This window comes from Mizuhopecten yessoensis, unplaced genomic scaffold (genome assembly GCF_002113885.1).
Source record: "Mizuhopecten yessoensis strain PY_sf001 unplaced genomic scaffold, ASM211388v2 scaffold10275, whole genome shotgun sequence".
Classification (NCBI taxonomy): Eukaryota; Metazoa; Mollusca; class Bivalvia; order Pectinida; family Pectinidae; genus Mizuhopecten; species Mizuhopecten yessoensis.
In genome coordinates this window covers 1,301,764-1,322,627 of record NW_018408465.1, presented here as the reverse complement: position 1 = coordinate 1,322,627, position 20,864 = coordinate 1,301,764, and the positions used below count along the sequence as shown (strand labels likewise).

General features: G+C 33.8%; 1 protein-coding gene across 7 annotated transcripts in view; it reads left to right on the top strand.

Moving 5' to 3' along the window:
* The window catches only part of LOC110459912 (tumor protein p53-inducible protein 11-like), a 249,399-nt gene extending 229,420 nt beyond the window's left edge, over positions 1 to 19,979 (top strand). For 6 of the 7 annotated variants that reach the window (XM_021512420.1, XM_021512413.1, XM_021512418.1 and 3 more), the window contains 5 exons: positions 2,853 to 2,946; positions 6,321 to 6,428; positions 8,865 to 8,964; positions 10,241 to 10,342; positions 15,418 to 19,979. In XM_021512420.1, coding sequence (XP_021368095.1) covers positions 2,853 to 2,946; positions 6,321 to 6,428; positions 8,865 to 8,964; positions 10,241 to 10,342; positions 15,418 to 15,611 — 598 coding nt within the window. In that variant the 3' untranslated portion in view covers positions 15,612 to 19,979. Of the gene's footprint in view, positions 1 to 2,852; positions 2,947 to 6,320; positions 6,429 to 8,864; positions 8,965 to 10,240; positions 10,343 to 14,033; positions 14,192 to 15,417 lie in introns of all 7 variants that reach the window. The other variant, XM_021512414.1, reaches the window with a different exon arrangement.
* The last annotated feature ends 885 nt before the right edge of the window (positions 19,980 to 20,864 follow it).

Genomic DNA, 20,864 nt, shown 5'->3' with positions numbered 1-20,864 from the left:
AACAACTTTGCCTTTGCACCTTCCTTTTTGATAGCTTAAAACCATTCATCATTGCAGGTATCATTGAGTGCAAGTTATTGTCTATGTATTGATTCCAATGATTTTGCCATTTGGGTATTACTTTGCTACATTTCCTTAAAAATCTATAAATTACGTGATTTTAAAATCGACAGATGGTTGGGTTAATGCTTATTTACATGTAGCAGCAGGAACTGATCTTTTATGACATGCAGAGATTATGATATGCAGAGGAAATAAATAAAAAGCAACATTGCAGATACATTATGTAAAACTGTTAAGATTTTAATTCTTCAAGTATTCTTCAAACTACTTTTGCTAAGGTTCTGCAGAACAGAAAAGAAAATGGTTTGGTAGAAGCTTCTATTATGCTGTTTATCTATAATATCTTGATGGCAGAAATATTTCATAAAAATGCTTATCCTGTATCACTTGCTACACCTTGCCTTCATTTTTTTCGTCCGGAAGTAGACGTCCAGTGGGGAAACCGGAAGTGTATCCTTGAAGAAAAGACAATTGTGTTTTAACCCATACATGAACATCTTCATATAGTGAAAACAATACCAATGATTTATTGCTTGTTGAGGTCTTCTTTAAGGGAAAATGTTGTTGGGTATCTTTTTATATTATTCTGATAAGCATTTTTGCAACCTTGCCAATGCTGAGGTCATGCATGTATAATAAAGGCTGGTGCCTAATGGGATACCACATAACAGATTAAAACAAGATAGAAAAAGGAAAATATATGTACAAAGTGTTTTAAAGGAAAAAGCAAGGTTTTTTTGTACAATACCAAGAGTTGCACTGGAGGCTATAAATAAATTTTGACTTGTCCACAGAAGAAAGTCCATGATTATGCAGGGAACATATTCATGAAATATTTCTCATGCTGCAAGTCAGATTTTGTGCTCAATCCCAATTTCTTATTCTTGCTATATATTAATACAAAAATCACGTGATCAATTATTCAAAAAAAATTGGAGAGACTATTTTCAATGTCTAAACTTCACATTTGACTGAGTCATTTGATTTTAACAAGCTATAAGGTAGTTTGTTAGAACACAGAATTCATGCTTGCTCATGAAACCGGAAAACGAGCCCCATATCTGTGCCATGTGGACAAGCTTCAACTTGTTAGTGTTAATGTCACCTAGTAAATGGCAGTCTGATGATGTATCACGAAGGAAATATTCTGTGGTATATGATGAACGTCACTTGGATTGCCTTGTCTGAAAATCAAATAACGATGGACATTCGGCAGACAAATTGGACATTTAACGACATATCAATTTGCACTGGCATACTTGACGTGATGAACACTTTGGCAAGAGGCAACTATAAGTGAAAGTATTGTCATGACTTGGTGTGGACATAAGTAGATATGATCAGGGCTGCGGAGCTATATTAGCATTTCATTGTCCACCTTACATACTTGTAATGAAACTAGAAATCCGGACGTATTATTGGAAATTGAACAAATAGGATTATTTCGAATATGAATAATGATAGACATGATATGAAAAAGGATTTGAAGGATACAGAATTACTATCATGTCATAAATCTAGTTCTCTGACAGCGAAATATGAAATGACCAGTACTGTTCAATATCATAATGATAGTCATCATTCTGGTGGTTTTATATTTCGGAAACATGTCTTTCGGCTTGCAATACTCCAATGATTTTCTTTTTCAAGCAAAGATGCATTGTTGTATGCATCATATGCTTTATACAAGCTGGCGGAAAATTGTTGAGTGAAGTTAAACCAGACACAGAGACTTCCAGCGGCAATAATTTTATATCATGCTCACGATCTAATGAACAATATCACCCTAAGGGAAAGGGCTTGCAAAGGCAAATAACTGTATGACAGTCAAAATAGGCTGTGACATTGTTTTAATTGGAGCACTTAAGAACTAAAAACTATTAAATAATTAATTAATAACTATTTGCGAATAAGCTCTCTTTTCCGCAACCTTTATTGGTGTTTTGAAGACTATCTTTGGAACAACCTTATTTCTATAGCATTGCTGTTCTATTCCTTTCAGAACGATAATATACAAAGAAATTCTACATGAAGACCTTAATCTCAAATATCTCTACAGAGATGCTGAGTATGTATAGTTCTGGGTAAATCAAGTCAAATTGTCCTGAAACTTCCTGGTAAAAGAGATGAGCTGATAGAGAAATATTTCCTTCTTTAGAGGAAGTGTTATAGATAGGTGAAACAGTTATTTGGATGCCTCCTATAATTCTAAATATGGTCCCTAGCTAATTAATCAACAAAAACTTTTTTATCAACCCCTCCAGAGACTAAGGTACATGTATAAAAGGGGATCTTATACAAAGTGAGCTTTCCATATGAAAACCTTATATAATAAAGGGGGAACATTTTCTATGTAAGTCGAAACATATTAACCAAACAACACATTTAAGGTGTTTAAAACTCTGTTAATCAATAAAAAAAATTCGGCTTGATGATAGAAATTTCCTACACAAACGACATTGATTTAGATACTGATATTTGAAAGGTTCATTTGTATTGTTCCGCAGTGGTGTCACCAATGGATAAATAAATGTATAATAATCATGTAAGTCATTAGATACTTGCATATTTTTTTTTGCATTTACAGTATATCCTGCTTAAACTGTTCATTATCCAGCCAGTGGTTTTTAGCGAGATAATTTTCTTTCATAGGGGCCAAGCTGATCCCCCCAGGTGTGAGCAAAGATGGCAATACTAACCTCTGCTGTGTTAGAGAAAGTAGGGTTTAATTCAATTTTAAATGATGTTATGTTCATCTTCATTAAATTTGTTTTATTCATGTTTTTCAGAAAACATAGTAGTGGAGACCTACACAGTCGACTAAAGACAAGAAAGTTACTGGGTGTCGGAGAAACAGACGATGGGGATGTACACAGGTCAAAGGTCAGTAAAGGTTTTGTGCTTGTTGTTTATGGCCCATTTAGGTGTTTAATCAATTTCGTGCTAAACAACACCTTACAAAAACATTCGCAAAGAGTAATATATTATACTGAAATGCTACAAGGTAAAATATTGTAAAGGTATACATAGGAAAAGAAATAGTTGTTATATGTATAATGGTAAATTCAGCTAAATATAAATATTCATACTACACAGTTCAACAGGTTCACCTAAAGATGCTACCCTAAATTTTAACCTCCTGATAAATCTATGTCTTTTCAACATTCCACATGGTGCTGATGTCAACTGGTGCCATTCACAATGCAGTGAACATTCAAGCAGTATATTGTCAATATCTTTTATAAACAAGATTAGAGAGGATGCAGGTATTCCTGAAACTAAATCAGTTTGTCGTTTATGACTGAACTGACTATTTAGTGGACCAGTCCTACCATTTTTAATCCTGGAGGGATTAAAACAAGATGATAGATGCCGCAGGTATTCCTGAAATTAAACCTGTTCCTAGTTTATGACTGAACTGTTTATTTAGTAGGTTAGCCCTACAATTTTCAATCTTAGATGAAGCCATATTGGATTGTGATTTACATCGGTAACGCAGGTCATCGGGGCCTGCATTCGTCAGGCATCTGATTGGGTTTTGTGGATCTGATGCCAATCCTTTAATGTAATATTTAGATTGTATGACAACTGTGTCTTGACAAGTTTAGCAAATTTTTCCTTTGATTAATTAATGGTGAAAAAACTGTTTTTGTGGAGTATAGGATTACCAGATCTCAATTGATTTTGTTAGGTTTAAATGGTCAATTTATGGCCAGTAATACTATTATACTATTGACGCTGAAATCATTTAGCTTTTATATCGTTACAAAAGGAGATACTTAAGCCCCATTTCGTTGGTGCTACGATTAAAAATCGTAAACAAGCTGCAATCGAAACACTGACTAAAAGTTAAAATCCAAAACTGTTTTAATGGTGACAGGATTTATGAGGCTGCAGGTAAAGTTTGACTGCTGGATTAGTACTGCCTGAATCACCGGGACTGGGAATAAAGTTTGACAACTGAATTAGTGATGTATACGTTATCGTTTATGCAGATAAAGTTTGACAACTCGATTAGTGATGTCTGGATTACCGGACTGGGGATTAAGTTGGAAAACTCGTTTGTGTTATTCGGATTATCATGACTGTCGGCAAAGTCGGACAACTGAAATAGTGATTTGTAGATAACCGTGACTAGAGATGGAATTGGACAACTGAATAAGTGATGTATGTATTATCGTGACTGGAGATGGAGTTGTATGGACAACTGGATTAGTGATATCTGGATTATCCTGAGTTCGACAATTCGATAAGTGGCATTCCGATGAACATGCCTGGTAATAAATTCAGTCTAGGTTAACGTGGCTGAGGTAAAGTTGAACAACTGGATTAAAGGTATTTAAATGGAGAAAATTTAGACAACTTGATAAATGATGTCTAGGCCAAAGTAGCTGGAGGTAAATTTGGACAACTGGATTAAAGATATTTGAATGGAGAAAATTTAGACAACTTGATAAATGATGTCTAGGCCAAAGTAGCTGGAGGTAAATTTGGACAACTGGATTAGTGGTATTCGTATTAATATGACTGGCAGTAAAGTTAGACAACTAAATACTGACAGCTGGGTTATCGTAACTGGAGGTAAAGTTCGACAACTAAATACTGACAGCTGGGTTATCGTAACTGGAGGTAAAGTTCGACAACTGGATTACTGGTGTCTTCAACTCCATGATTAATACGACAGGATACTTAACACAACCGGATTTGTGATGTCTGTTTGAACAAGACTTGCTTTTAATCTGAAAAATGTTTTTACAGTAGTACGAAACTGGCATCTAGCCGGAAGGGGTTAAGACTGCTGAGAATGGTTGTGTACTTTACAAACGGCTTAACAGGCTGAAGTTATAATAAACAAACGGCTCGCTAAACCAATATATAACCATTCCTGTTACAGTTTGATGTGTTCTGTAAAAGGATCTTGTTGTGAACACCGCTCTTTCCATACATAATAAAATGTAGTTCTTAATGATAGGCCATTTGTTGTGTTTCATGTCGTATAATGGTTATTTGATGCCTTAACACATCAGATAATTTTGCTAAATAAGATACTTTTCATTAGTTTTCATAACAATACATGATGATGTCAATTATATAAGATTTATTCCATTCGTTATACTTCTTTAAGATAATAGCCATAAAACTAGGAATACAAACATATTAACTTCCATTAAAATGTCATTGATGTATTTCAGTCGATAAAGAAATAATGATATTGCAACATGTGAAACTTTAGTGTTTTTTGATAATTCCAATCTTATATTTCATAACTCACTAATTATCTAATTTCTATAACAAACTGGCTTGTGGTTATAGAAGTTTATGGCATTTCATTTGTGTTCATATCTGTGTAGAAGTTTGTCCTGGGCTAATAATTTTCTCTTCAGATTTTTAACTGTGGAAGCAGTTTGATTATCAAGTATAATGTAAATTATGATCATTGTTGAAACAGTTTGTTGAAAGAATATTTGTTGATTTTGTTTAAAACGTGACATTTTGAACACAACATTTTTGTGCTCAGACAAAGCCTTGAATAATACAAATAATGATAACATACCTGTACATGTACTTCTGAAATACCAATATAATCACTATTATCGAGGATAACTGTAAGAAAAAAAATCAAATGTCCACAATAATGGCATGTACCTCCACTGAATATATCACAACAAAGCACAAAGCCAATAAAGTTGACTGAAGGTAAAAAAAAATCATGCAAAGCATGAATGAATTTACTTTAACAATGTTCAAAAGTTGTCCAATTTAAAAAAGAACATTATTCTGGAAATTTGAAACTTTTTCATAGTTTTCTCGGTAAAAAAGGATAAGCAACATCGACACTTCAGGAGTACATGAACAGGTAGTTTTTTTTACCATTATTTGTAAAATTCAGTGCTCAAATGATACATGATTAGCAAATTACTTATCTTTTATATTTGGAGGAAAATTTGTGAACCCATAACAAATGCCTATACACTAACATAAGGCTAGATGAAATACCTTAAGATACCTTTTGTGTCCTCTGATACGAAAACAATGAATAAACAAAACAAAAATTGATCATCTCGTTTATTTGTTGATGTCTCACTTCAAATTGCCAACAAAACATTACTGTATGAATGGTTATGTGTACTTTATTTTCGGAATTCTAATCCTTGTGAATATTTACATTAAATGTAGGAATCCCAAAAAGGTATGCATGCTCATTTTGCAGTTATTTTGAAATATCAGAAAAGTTGACCTTTGACCTTGTTTTGCAGTTGAGCCAGATATTAGGCCACAGTGACCAACTGTACGTGAGACTGCCGCCAGGACTCAGGATATGGCATATTATCCTGGCAACTGTATTTTCAGCAATAGCTATATGGGTATGTTTATAATAAAAGTCACTGAACTGTTCAAAAAATAAATATTAATTGTAACATTGGCTGACGTCACAAAAATAGAAATCCAGCGAAACATGTCCTCATAGTCGTAAAAGAAAGGATTCCAATGCCATGATTCATTTACATACTAAATTGGAGCAAATCAGACATAAAGAGGGCCGGTGGGATCACCTTGGGAGGTTTTGCAGGTATGACATGTTTTCGTAAGAACGACTAATGTTAGTGCCTTACAAAATTGGTAGTTTGCTTTGTTTTCTGCTTAAATGAGTCGAAATTGGTCAGCCGCCCTTATTGCAACACTTTGGATCTAAACCTCTTGTTTCCTATTCTACCTACACTTTCTTGTTAGTGATGCATCACCAGGTACCCGTCTGACCTTGGCTGTATCCCATACTAACAAACAAACGGACCAGTCGTTCTTAATCTCCATGGCTTTACAGAAATGGACTTCGTTTGACTTGTTCTAGACATTAGGTAATGTCAGCCGTTTGGCCTAGACAGTTGTTAATTGCTTAATACTTTAGTTGAGACATGTCTTGGTCTTTAGTATAGACATTTATCGAATTCTGCCCTCTATTTTCTAGACACCGAGTCGTAGTTAGTTTCTAATTTATATAATATCTAATATATATATCAAAACAAAAAAATGTGAAGAAAACTACCGATCAGTTACGATCTAAGAATTGGTTTTGTAGTTTCATGTTGACAAAATGCAATTATTTGACTTTCTATCGGTAAAGTTTTGATGATTATGGTAAATAATCCAAGTCAACAAAGGTGTGAAAACATGTTGTTTCAATATATGAAGCATCTGCAGTTTGAGGGATGAACTTATTAAAGAAAATGTTATAAACTTATCAAATTAGACAACTGAGGAATAATCATAAAAGCCTCGTATACAAATTGTTTTCATGTTGTAGGTTCTGATTTGGACATTTTTATGTGAATATAATTTTCAAAATATTTTATTGGATGGATTCTCAACAGCCGACAAAAGAAAAGAAATGTTATATAAACATATAAGACTGAGCTTAACAATAATTGGAATCAACATTTTTCTTTTAAAGAGGTTCGTGATATTAGCTGTTATCTTCTGCATCAGAAAGACCTAAAAACGCATACATGTCAAGTTTCTACAATATTAAACCAGGCATAGATAGGGTCTTTTGGCATCACCTTGGCGTACACACTGCTTTTGAGCAAAATCAAGGCGTAGTGTGTTGGCATCACCTTGGCGTATACCCAGAGATATATCAATTAATCAGAGAAAGTGGTGGCAATGTTCGTTTACCCGCATATACATTTCAATAAATCAGAGGCCATGGCGGCCATGTTTTTGACGATCAGTTAATGAAACGCGTTACGTATGTCTAAACATAACCAAGAATAATCCAGTTAATTTTCATAATTATCCGGCTAGTAGTCTCTGAGAAACAACATATTAATTTGAAATGGTTTGATACCAGTATTCTGCAGCTTCTGGGAAGGAATGTTTTCGTAAGGGCGACTAATATGTCCGTTGTCAGTATAATGTGACCGGATGAGGTGTCCTATTGGATGTCTTCGGCAGTATGCTTCAGTGAGGTAGCACTATAAAGTCCACGTCAGTTTCGCGCTATCACAAGGAGACAAACACGAACATACCGCAGCCTCCCAAAACACAGGCATACACTACACGCATGCATCTCGCACACAGGGGAGGCCGTCCTTCAATGATAGGATGTTAATCAATACAAACAAAACCAAACCAAACCTGCGTAACCCGTTGTAAGAATTAGGAGACTAGATTTGGTTATTACATTTCAATGAGACGACATTTTAAGTGGCCCCTATAGTGACCACATCATTTACGGATCAGGAAAACTGTTGGGATTTGCTGTTGCAAGATCTCAACGCAGTCAATAAGCTTATGTCATGGCCCTAAGAGACAACTGCTATCTTCTATATCATCATTTTGACAAATGAAATAATTAAACTATAACTTGGGTAAACATGTGGGAAATGAAGAGATTTATTTTCAAATGACAACAATTTAACCTAAATATGAAATACGGCAATGTTAATGATGATAAAAATGTTCACGTTTAAAAGCAAAACGAGCATGACAATTGACTTTAACTGTTAATAGGACGTTAAACAAAATAAAACTAAACCTTTTAGAAGAATCCAAAAGTTTTACAATAAATACAGTAAGAAGATATTGATAACTGTGCAAAATGTTAAGACTGGTTGCAGTAGATAGTGAAGATGTAAATTAGAAATGATGACATCATTTTTAGAAATATATTTGTTTACAATCCAAAGGACCGTCAACAAGTATTGAATATCAAATCAAGTCTTTTATCAGATGTTTAACTGAATTATTCTTTGCCTATTGTAAATAATGACCACATGAAGTAAATGTTTCTGCTGTTACAGGCTTTCATGTTCCCTGCCCATCTGTTTGACTCAACATTCGAGACAGACGAGGGGAAAAACCTCCGTTTACCCGTAAGACTTTACGGAACAGCATTGATTTGTGAGTATTTCTAATTTATTCTTTTATAGTTTGATTGGTAGTATTTTGATTTGACATAAAAAATATAATTTTTATGCTGAGCCACTTGGTGATTAAAAATAAGGATCAACAAACAAAAGACCGTAATTGCTCGCCACGTTTTTGTTTTTGTTCTGATAAAGTCGTATTCACATTGCGTGTGTATCTGTCTGTTAACATACAATGTATGTACCCCGTAAAGGATTTTTGATTATTTCTTGGCGTTTCGCCTACACTATTTCACACATGATCATACAATTTGGCATATGTATAAAACCTAGGTCACTGTAACATATTTCGACCTCTGATCCAGGTCAAGGAAATAATTTCCAAGAGCACTTTTCAAAGACAATGTGAAACCTTTTTGGTAACACATTTTACTCTTTGACAGCGAAAGCGGCCATGGGTCAACGGTCATTAATTTTAACAACCTTGGCAGTGTCGTCTCTCTGAATGCACACGTTTAATATCACGAGTGTTGATGTAATGATTCGTGTCTTTCACATCGTCATATGCAAAGGGTAACTGCAGATATCACTTGTAGGATTCAATATTCTTTAGATGAATTAATTTGAAATGTTTAGTTTAATTGATCAGTGATATAGAAGATAGCACAAGTTGATTCATTTAGACATGTTTGTTAGCCGTAACACACCAATGACCAGTTAATTGAATGCAAATAATTTTAATTTGCATTTCGTGTACCTTTAAGAAGAAGTGCTTATTATAACAACATCATGAATTTGAATTGTTACTGTTAAATACAGCAAATACAGACAGAAATCAGCATGAATTACAAATGGGTAGTATAGCGGTTGTCTGGATAGCTTTCGATGATTATGCAAACAATGGTAATGATTTAAATGGCAGCGTCTTTTCACTTCATTCTGTATAGATATTTAAAGAATGTAAACGCAATATCATTGCTTTTTGCGGATATGTTACATAAATATATAGTTGGGCATTTGTTTATAGAGTTGGTTTGGTATAAAGAAAGTAATTCATAACGTTCATCAGCAATAGATGGATACTATTGGCTCCTTTTAGGAAATCTTGCAGACATTAGGAATGACAAGTCTAGATACAGTTTGTACAAATTTTGAACAGTGAAGAAATCCGAGTGTATTTTATTAGAATGCTAATCTTGAGATTGGTTGTCATTTTCAATTATTTTCAATGACTGACCAAAAGATATTTAAGTATAAAAAAATGAAGGTATTCAAACCTAATTAATGAAATTTATCGATTGAATTCTAAGGTTTGTCGATGATATTCTGGAACACATTAAATACGGTGGACAAGGACATCATACGTCTGGTGCTTCTTTCAAGTGTCATCTTCTTCACACTCCAAACTATAGGTAAGTAACACACTTCTCAATCATTTGTAAGATATACAATTATGATCTTCTATCATTAGATTTTATTGGATGAAGGCCAAGCACTGTGTTTCCGGTAACGACTTGAAAAATAAGTAGACGAATCTCATGCTGTACCAATTTGAGGGAGATTTATGTAAAACATAACAACTTGGCTAATTTTAAATACAGTTAATATTGACTCAAAAATATGGCATTCTACCTCTATTAGCAGTCCTATGTTTAGATTTTACCTATATGAACAGGTTGGTTGTTAAGCAGACTTACCGGAAATGCATGTATTTTCAAGTGTTGTTTCGTGTGTGTATGCGAGATGAAAGAGTTCCAAGACTGTCATTACATCATAATATTCCAGCTACATCATTGTCCAGATATTAAGTTTGGAGATGAACTTCATAGTTTCTTAAACAAGGAACCGTTGGAAAATATTTTAGATTCATATTAAATAAGTGTTTTGTCTGTTTGCATAACATAGCCTTTTTTGTGTTTATGCGATCAAAATTGTTACAATAAGAGTCTTTGTCGTTCTTATGGTTCATAGGTGAAAATTAATTATTACAACACAATTTAATGTTGAGCTTTGTACGGGGTTCTAATGTCGAATAACTGTTTAGTACTGGATAAATGATTCAGTTGTGTTTTGATGTCCCGGTATCACCTCTGCAAAAACACTTCCTAAAACATGCACGGATTTGCTACTAATTAACTTCTCTTTGTTAACATTCATTTCCAAATGTCTTTATCCAAGGTCAGGGACTCTTTGTTTAAAAATACGTGTGCATCAAGAGAAATTAAAAGATCGGCTTTTCCAAACAAATTCAAATAACGCTGGATGCATACTGCTTATTCTGATGCTGTTGTTTATGTACAATAGTTCTGGTTAAGACTGCGAGAAGTTTTCAATAAACAAGAGTAGACGTGTAACGGAAAAAAGGGAGGCCATCATAATATTCCTCTCTTTATTTCGAAAAAGAAAATATCAGTTTTGAAGATAGCCAGTGAAGATTGAAGTAGTATTACACATTACGTCACTATAAACAATAACAGTATTTCCCCCTCCCCTCGTAAAATTCGGGAAAGTATTGTCCCTGCTTGTATTTCCGCCCGCACACATGTTGCCATTACTCTAAACACTGAAAGTTCAACAGGAATAGCAAAGTTCTACCTTTTTAGGTCACCTGAGCTTTGCTCTTCTGTCGTGCGTAAACTTTTTACATTTTCAACTTTTTCTTAAGAACCAATGGATTGATTTTTTCAAACTTGGTCAGAATCATCCTGGTTTTGATGTTAGGTATCCAATGATCAAGGTGATTGGTAGCAAAGATACGAGTTCTGCTGTTTCACTGTCCAGTTGCCACTAACTATAGACTAGCAAATAAATATACACAAGGACTGTTATATTAATGTCAGAGTATTGCGCTATTTACGACAACGAAGACTAACTTAAATACCTTATTTGGGAAATAATAAGTCACTTGCTGTAAGTCCATTGAGTATAATAATAGAAAACAAATTGTACCATAGAAACGACGCGATTCCAATGGCAAGTGCACCGCGACGACCTAGCCAACATCTTTCATACACAGTCAATACCCGCCCCTTTCACTTCACAGCTCGCATGCATGCATTTCACACTCCGACACACTTCCTGGACAACAACTGAACAAACAGGTTACAGGCAAATATAGACACGGGCCGAATACCGTACGATGTAAAGGGATGAAAAGGAAAATTCTTTACACCACTCGGACAACAGGTCACGCCCTGAAAACAATAACAACAAAACCGTTGACCATACAATATTAAGATATGACACTCTTGCGGGTTCATAGTCCAGCTTAGATCTAATAAGTGCTCTATAATATCTTCCTATCAGTAACCCAGTGAGGTTGGGACACAACCTTTAGAATGTAAGGAGATCATACATAACATGCTACTGAGAGGAATACAGTTGAGCTTGTTAATATAATTTATCCACAGTGACCACTATCTAGACTGTTTAATGTAACAATCTGGCCTGTTTTATACAAGATTGTCTTGGTTGTCGAATCCTATCACAACCACTTTGGAAATGGAAGCCTATTTTACTATGTTATCGAAGTCTTCCTACAGACGAAATTTGATGTTGTACCAAATTATATTAGTAATCATTGTTATAAATCTTGTTAATGTTTTCATAATTGAAAATTAAATACAAACTCTTTTTGTAAATAATGTAAATAGAAGCATATGAACGGTGTGAATATGTGAGAACCCGAGACCTAGTCTTTAATCGAGATGTAACTTAAGGAAATACAGAATGTTACCAGCAAGTCATCACATACTGACTTTTAACATATATTTTTTGTTACTTTTTATTTTATTGAATTATTTGAAGCATGTTTGGTAGTTTCTACATTAATAGCATGCATTTAGGGCATGTTTACAATGAAAACCTTGTAACTTCATTTAAAGTTTGTCTTATATACAGTATGTTTAAGATTGGTGCATGATTTGCAATCAGTAGTAGAATTGCTCGAATTAAGAATGACATAATATGGTGAATCTTGATTTTTAATGTTATATTTCAAAAAGGCAACTTTTGCATGCTCAATCAAATTAACCTGTTTTAATCTCACCTGAACTTATTCAAATCCTACTCACAGCTGCCTACCCATGTGCTCGGTTGGTTTGGTGAACAGTGCAAAGTTGCAGCAATTTGCACTAACACAAGGAGTTGAAACATGGTTGAAATTAATACACCTTCTGAAAAGATTCTTCCTTATACTTCCAACAACCTCAATAACCATAAATGAATTGAAAACATTCTGTTTAAGAAAATCATAAAATTTTGACATCATCGTAAACGAGAATTTATTTTTGAAAAGCAGAAACAGTAGTAGTGATATTTAATATTCAGAAATTACTCGGGCGTTAGACTCCGATGTAAAGTACAAGCTAGTTCCCAAAGAATTTTCACTTGTATAAGACGGTTCAAAATTGTGATTATTGCATCCAAGAGGGTCAAAGTTGCAACCTTTATAATATTCAGCGGCCACATACAGTAGTTCCCGCTTGTGGTAGATAGTTATACAAGTAGAAGTAGTTAGCTTAATATTCAGATGTTGTGTCAGTTGTCCAGAATGTTTACATTTTTTGCCTTGCTGTGTTAATACATTGCTTTCTCTTTTTCTAGAATTAGCAAGTAGTACAAAATGTTAAGTCTTCAAATTAAAGGTTATCGAAAGTTCAGATCTTGTCGGATCAATTTTCAAAATCAGTATAAAGGAAGTTTCTTTCGAAATTCCACTAATCCCAAAAAACTATTACTAATATTTGGTAATACTAAATGATTACAAAGTAGTACCCAATACTTTTCCTGTTTCCTTTTGTTTCCTATTAAACAGTATTGGCATTATTTCAAAAATGACTTATACTTTTCTTCAACAGTTCAAAATGGTAGAACTTTGAAAGTGTTATTTTAAATCCCATTCCATATTAAATCAAGTAAATCACACCCTATTTTCCTCCCTAAACGTTATAGAAATTGTGACCAGTGAAATAAACACGATGTATTGGCCATTGAAATGTAAACAACGGATATGAAATGGTGAACGAAATTCAAATGATCATTTCATTACGACCCGTCACATTTTGGGTTAACGGCAAAGCTGAGTTTTGTTGTTTCCTCTAGTTTCAGCTTTGTGTGTGCCCCTATCCACCAGCTTGTGTACTGCCCCTGTCCTGTGGCTGTGTGCTAGACTTGTTACCATAGGTATCAGTAGTTATTTCTACTGGTTACTCACCAAAGACTGCAAACCACGGGAGCACTGGACACTATATCGAAAAAAGGTATCCATCCGCACAAACTTTATTTGGTTTTGGTTTGATTCTTTGCTGCACCATTTTGTCACGTAGTTATCTAATTTTTGGTTGAAATCCTATATCTATCCCTAAAACCTATTTGGGTTGATAACTTATTTTCGTCCAAGCGCGGTACAGTAGATTATAACTACATGCCCAGAGAAAGGAATGGATTACATACATATAATGATTTTAAAAATATGACTGTAAAATTGAAATATTTGCCGAAGAGATATTACTTAAAAAGTTTACTTCATCACATAAGCTAACCTTATTACCAAGTCTCAAATGTGTTGACAACCATAAACGAAACCCTAAGTGTCAGTCCGAACAAAATATGGAAACAATACACAATATATTATGATTAATATATTGACATTTTAAATTTGTGGCATTGCTTGCCAGTTACAACTACATTCATTAATGTATGCATGTATTCTTCTTCTGTGTGTTCAAAACACTAAGTTGTTTACTGTTTTTAATGTAATTGCACACTGCCAATAAAGTCATGTATGTTCTTTTTTACTTCTTTTTTTTTTTTGAAAATCGAGTGCTTTGATTACAGTTTCACTGAGCGGCCATGCAAACATTGTTTAATCCGTTTATTCATGTATTGCTGTGTATTTATTGTTCTATTCGTCTATTGCTACGCTGTTGTATATTTGTTGTTCCGTTATTGTATTGCTTAATTGTTTTCTGTTATAATTCTTTTTAAAAGTTGTTTATGTATATATATATATATATATAATATACCTTGGCACTCTATTAGAATAGCCTTTGATTGTATTGAAGCATCACAAATAGATTAATTCAGATGCGGAAATTAAAGTCGGGACTAATTTTGCTTACCTACATGATTGAAGCAAGTTACGTTACATTTGAGATGGGGTTGTAGACAAGTCTTTTTCATCGTTGTCTGTAACAATCGTTTTTTGCGTCTGACATTGTATGAGTAACAAAAAACGCGTATAACTGGTTGGGTCCCATTAAGGCCATCATCTTCACTCTTTGTATTTGTCTGCATGTCGATCCACCTCCACTGCGAAATAAGATAACGCTTAAACCAATGTAATGCATTGGCCTATGTCTGCATGATAATCAAGTTCCCAGGGTGATATAGGAGTAAAACACACCATTTTTCGCTTTTTGTTTGCATGACCAGACATTCTACTCTGTGAAATACTATTAAAATATTATTTATGCTATACTTGCAGTGATAACAATTACTACCCTGGGAGAAGGAACCTTCACCAAAGGGTGGTTCATATCTCAAGGCTCACAAACCTTGCTCGTCCTAATCAGCTACTTCTACTACTGGGCCATAGGGGGACGTCTCGTATCCCTCATGATCATGACAAGGTCGAGCTCCACTCGGGACCTCAGGGACGTCAAAGACAAGGACCAGTAACCATGCGAAAACATCAGGACCACTGAACATGGAAATAACGATGGTTTTCGAATAAAAGGATTATAAGAAATTGGCTGGATTTTAAATGTTAAAGTGAGATTATAGAAAGCTTAACTTGAGCTTAAGTTGATATTTTTTTCTTAAAAGATTAACTCCACAATGATCAATTTATTATGCTAATTAATTTCTATAGAACTTTCTCAAGGGTTCATTGACACGACATCATTTGTCGGACATATTTGAATTAGAGGTAAATTATTTATAAACAATCCAGTATGTTTTGAAAATATAAGTATTGTTCGATATTTTTAGTGTGTGTGTTATAAAATGAATAATTTAGCAGTATATTTACGGGGGTGGGGGGATATATATTAAACTAATGAACAAGGCATATTTTTGCTGTTGAGCACGTATCAATGGAGAGTAAATGAAGGACGAATGAAAATGGCTTTGGGAAGGTGTACAGAACTCTCTACATACAATTTATACCAGTACAGTTGGTGCTGTTTTCAAATCTTTCATGTTAAAGACAAACCTATCATGTATCATATCATTTCTACATTAAATTCGCACGTGCTTATTTAGATGAGAGTATGGAACTATTTAGTATAATATATTGGTATCAATTATAATTTTGATATGAATAAATTAATGCATTTTAGTTAATCCCCAGAAAAACTATTGCAAATAATGCAAATTTGACTTTACAATTAATAAAATGTGTATTTTTAATCATTTCTTCTATCAGATCCCATTTCATATTATCGTTTTCATGATGCTTTGATATTTTGTATATATTAAAATTACAATCAAACTGTTTATGGAACTCCATCATTATATTACAGCCCTGTTTATTATAACAGCAAGTATACATAACCATGGCAAGTGTCTGTAACTATGGCAGCAATTCAAGTAACCATGGCGACGGAGTAGGTAGCCATGTCAGTGCTGTATGTCGGGTAACTTTCTACAACCATTATCACTTTGTTTTTAGAAAACAAGATGTTTGGATTTTTTTTAGCAGTTGTATATAAAGGATGTGAAATCTTTAAATTAGCACAATTTTTTGTTTAAACTGAACCTGTCACTATCACTTGATTACCGGTTATTCGATATGGCAGTACTTTCAAATGATATTGCCGAATACCGGTAAACTATTTTTTAGTAATTAAGTCATTAGTAGATTACCTGCCATATAGATTATGAGTAAATCCATGTGTCACTAGTTGATAGCAAGTAAATTAAAGTGTAGCTTGGTAATTCAAGGTGTCACTAGTAGATTGCATGCCAAACATTTTGTCAAAAATGCCAGGTAATATTGGATGATTACCTGCTGAAGTCGCACAAATAAATATTACGGACTGTTTACCATAAAGTTAGTAATTCCAGATTACCTGTTATGGTGTACGTAAACGTATGTTTTACTTGTGAACTGTCAAAAAATTAAACTATTCCATATGCGCTGGTTAATTGCTGCTTATACGATTATCATATTATGTCATTGGCATTAAGCTTTCTCAGTAAATTAAAAATGCCCTAAATTGACTACCTGACAAATGATCAAAAAAGTAAGTCAGTAAATACTTGCTCCGGTGACATTTGAAGTATGCCTCAAGTGTCGGGTTAAAGTGTAAATCCTTACTAGAACATTAATTGTTGAGCTCAGCTTATTGGTGAGGATTGATATACTTTCCATCGTTTTGTTACCCAATATACAGATTGTCGTCGGTAATTCCCGATGTTGCTTGTGCAACATCTGCATGTTAGCAACATGGCATAGAATTTCAAGAAAGTTAAGATATCTATAGTTGCGGTTGTTTAGCTATCGTACAGTTTGTAAGTATGTATCGGAATGAGGTGGTCGATGATTTGGTTGTGTGAATGTGTCTCCTTGTATACATATGTAACTTTGTATTATTATCATGTGGAATATATAACCGTGCCTATTTTCCCTATTGGCACTCCCAGGAGTGCTGTTCATGAATACAAAGCAAAATATCTATATACTAGTATAAAGTGCTGAGCAGCACGAGATAACTCGGCTTCATTTATCCTGAATGGGCTATGATTTTTTTTCAAATCTTAAAATGTAGATACTGGAAACAAAAACGATTGTTTGCTCTATTACGACCGCTATAAATAAACATCAAATTAAAACAACAAAACAAATGATAGAATGCTAAATTCCTTAACAGATTGTATTTTTCAACGATTCTAAAATATTGAAATTGTTAGCAGTATTATCGTTTCGACACAATTCTACCTGTGCATCTTATTAAGTTCTGAACTTATTATTTAAGTGCTTTAAGTATATTTAATCTTAGTATGACAGCAAAAACAGCAAATCAAGTAAAATGACAAAAACTTTGGTAGTGAAAATTCACAGAACAATGTGGATCTATTACACTTTGTATACTCTTGCAATAGTAAGCTTTTTTCTACATAAGAAAATGCACCTACTTGAAAGCGGAAGGGTGTGTTTTAAATAATTTAGTAAAACACTATACAAAGGTACTAGTTATTTCTCTACATTTTTGTAACTCGGTTAATTCATGTCAAACGATCAAAAAGCCAAATGTAAACATAGAAAAAAGTATTCGGCTTGAAGTCTTTTCATTTTCCAAAACATAGACAAAATAAAGTTTTGATTTTAGTTTATAATCAAAACAAGAAATTAGATTTCAGCAGAAAATCATTGCTGGAGCCTGAGAAAGGTTTCATGAATATCGGCCGAGGGCAACATAATACAAAAGAAGATACACATGGAACTCCTTGAAATATTACAAGGAGAATAACAATGTATTCGGAATTTAAAACTTGGAAAATAAAAATAAAAAATCTTAAACATGTGATCCTTTTTACATTTGTCTGGCAAAGCAACTACGTCATAAAGATAACGTTAGATACCTCACTGGAATAACGCTGTTGTATATATTTGAACGTCTTGTATGTCCAATAATTTAAACTTAATTCTTAATCATAATAGATGAAGTTTGACACTAGCTGAACAGATTGTTTGCTAGTCCTATGTCAATGTTACTAGTCCAATATTTTCTTCGTTTCTTCAAGGAAACATTCAACTGAAACACAAAAATGAGAAAAAAAGCTGTTTTTCAAAGGGAATATTCTTACTTCATTATTTATGTAAGTCAAGTGATATTGTTTTTGAAAAATGAAAAATCAAGTCCAAAGTACCAGTGCTGCCCTTACTGTCTAGGACAACTGTTAATGTCGAGCCTTGATAAATTTTAAGTTTTTGAGATTAAAATATTGCACAATAAGGAAATTGAAGTAACGAATTGCTTTCTGTTACAATACATTGCAAATATGAATGTTAACTTTGAAATTACAAATTCATATGTCTATGGAATTTGTGCTAAATGTTTATTGATATAATGTTTGCATATGGATGAATTCCCCTACTTGTGACCTAAGTGTCTCATTTTAACTTCACCAGTTATTTAAGGAAACATTCTGAATGGTATCGTAATTGTTTCATTATATCTTGATCATCCAATAATGCATTAATTTACTTTGTATTGTCTGTTTCGTAAAACCTAACCCATCATCATCTCCATGTGTTACCAAGAGGCTTTATGTATCCTAAAAGGAATTATGGTCTCATTTGCAAAGACATTAGCCCTTTCACCACTATAGACCATGATGGACTTATCCAGATCAATGCATGGTAGAGTTAACTAAAGCTACATAGGGGTGAAAGGGTAAAGGAAAATGCTCCTGTTAACATTTCTCACTTTGAAATTGGTTATTACTATATTCTCACGTGGAAATTGTATTTTACGATATCAGATTTCTCGAATAAACTTCATTCCTCCAATTTTTTTTCTTGAATTCGTTTTCTAGTATCGTGGCAGTCATTGCATTATATTCGGAAGGATATCTCGAATATCAGTGTTATTTTCATTAATTTAGATATTTCGGCGAATTTTTACAATATTTTTTTAAATTAAGTACTAAAATGCTTTTAAGGACATGGTCCGGACTGTAAAGTTTGCTTCGGAGTAATTTATATATCCGTTTGGAAATTATGTAGTTTTCAAATATTGAACAAGGCTATAATATTTTGTTTAAAGATGTTTTGATGACATCAAAACTGCCTTTCAAATACCATTTGGCTAGCTCGTGGTCCGACATGTTATTCAGTAGTTTCATTTTTAGACACCTGTGACACAGTTAGGATCGGAGGTGGAATGCCTATTTGGTCACACAATATTTGGTTCCTTCATTGGAGGCCATGTTTGTGTCACCACAAATGTTATATGTGTTTCAGCCACGTTGTGAATGTACCTATCACTCTATTGTTTCAATATATAGACTACAAATAAACCATATTTTTGAAATTATGAATGCAGTGTTGTTGTTATTTTTTATTTGCTTATGATATGCGTTGTCCCTTGCCAACTGTTTCATAAATATTCCTTATTCCAGAACAACTTGGGAGGTTTTGACTCGATTGACATTGCCTTTACCCTTAATGCTACAAGTTAAGCAGGGAACAACTACCACTATAAGGACTTTGGTGTGTTCGGGCATGGGGACAGAACCCATTGTCTTCCTCACCTGGGCGAATGCTCAACATTTAAGGCGTTTGGAAATAAAGTTAGTTAGAAGTAGAGAGAAATATAAATATCCCAACTATTGCAATTGGTGCTACATATTTCTTAGGGCTTTTCACTAGTTTTATCTATTGGTTTTTGTTGTTTCTTATTCTTTTTTATTCTTATTCTTAATATTATTATTATTCCGTACTTTCTTTTGACTAGTAAAAGATAGGTTTCGAGTCTTTTAAATATGTTGTAGGCCAAGGTCTGAAGATGTTCCAGGAACATTTCCAAATAGGTCAAAAACCCAATATGGTCGCTATGATGTCATAGGTTAAAATCTTTAAAACCGAGAGCCATTGATTGTACACAATTTGTGCAATTATATAATTTGTCGATACTTCCAAATCTTACTTTTCTCATAACATGTTAATAGAAATTGATGTGCTTGCCTCCTTGTGATAGCCGACTTTATAGTGTTATCTCACTGAAATACCATGCCGAAGACACCAATCACATCATTCCACCCGGTCACATTACACTGACAACGGGTAAACCAGTTGCTGCCATTCCCCTAAATGCTTAGCAGGGAATAACAACTACCATTTTTAAGGACTTTTGTATATCCCTGCCTGGGGACAAATCCATCGCCTACCTTACCTGGGCTCAACATTAAAGCCAAATGTGAGGT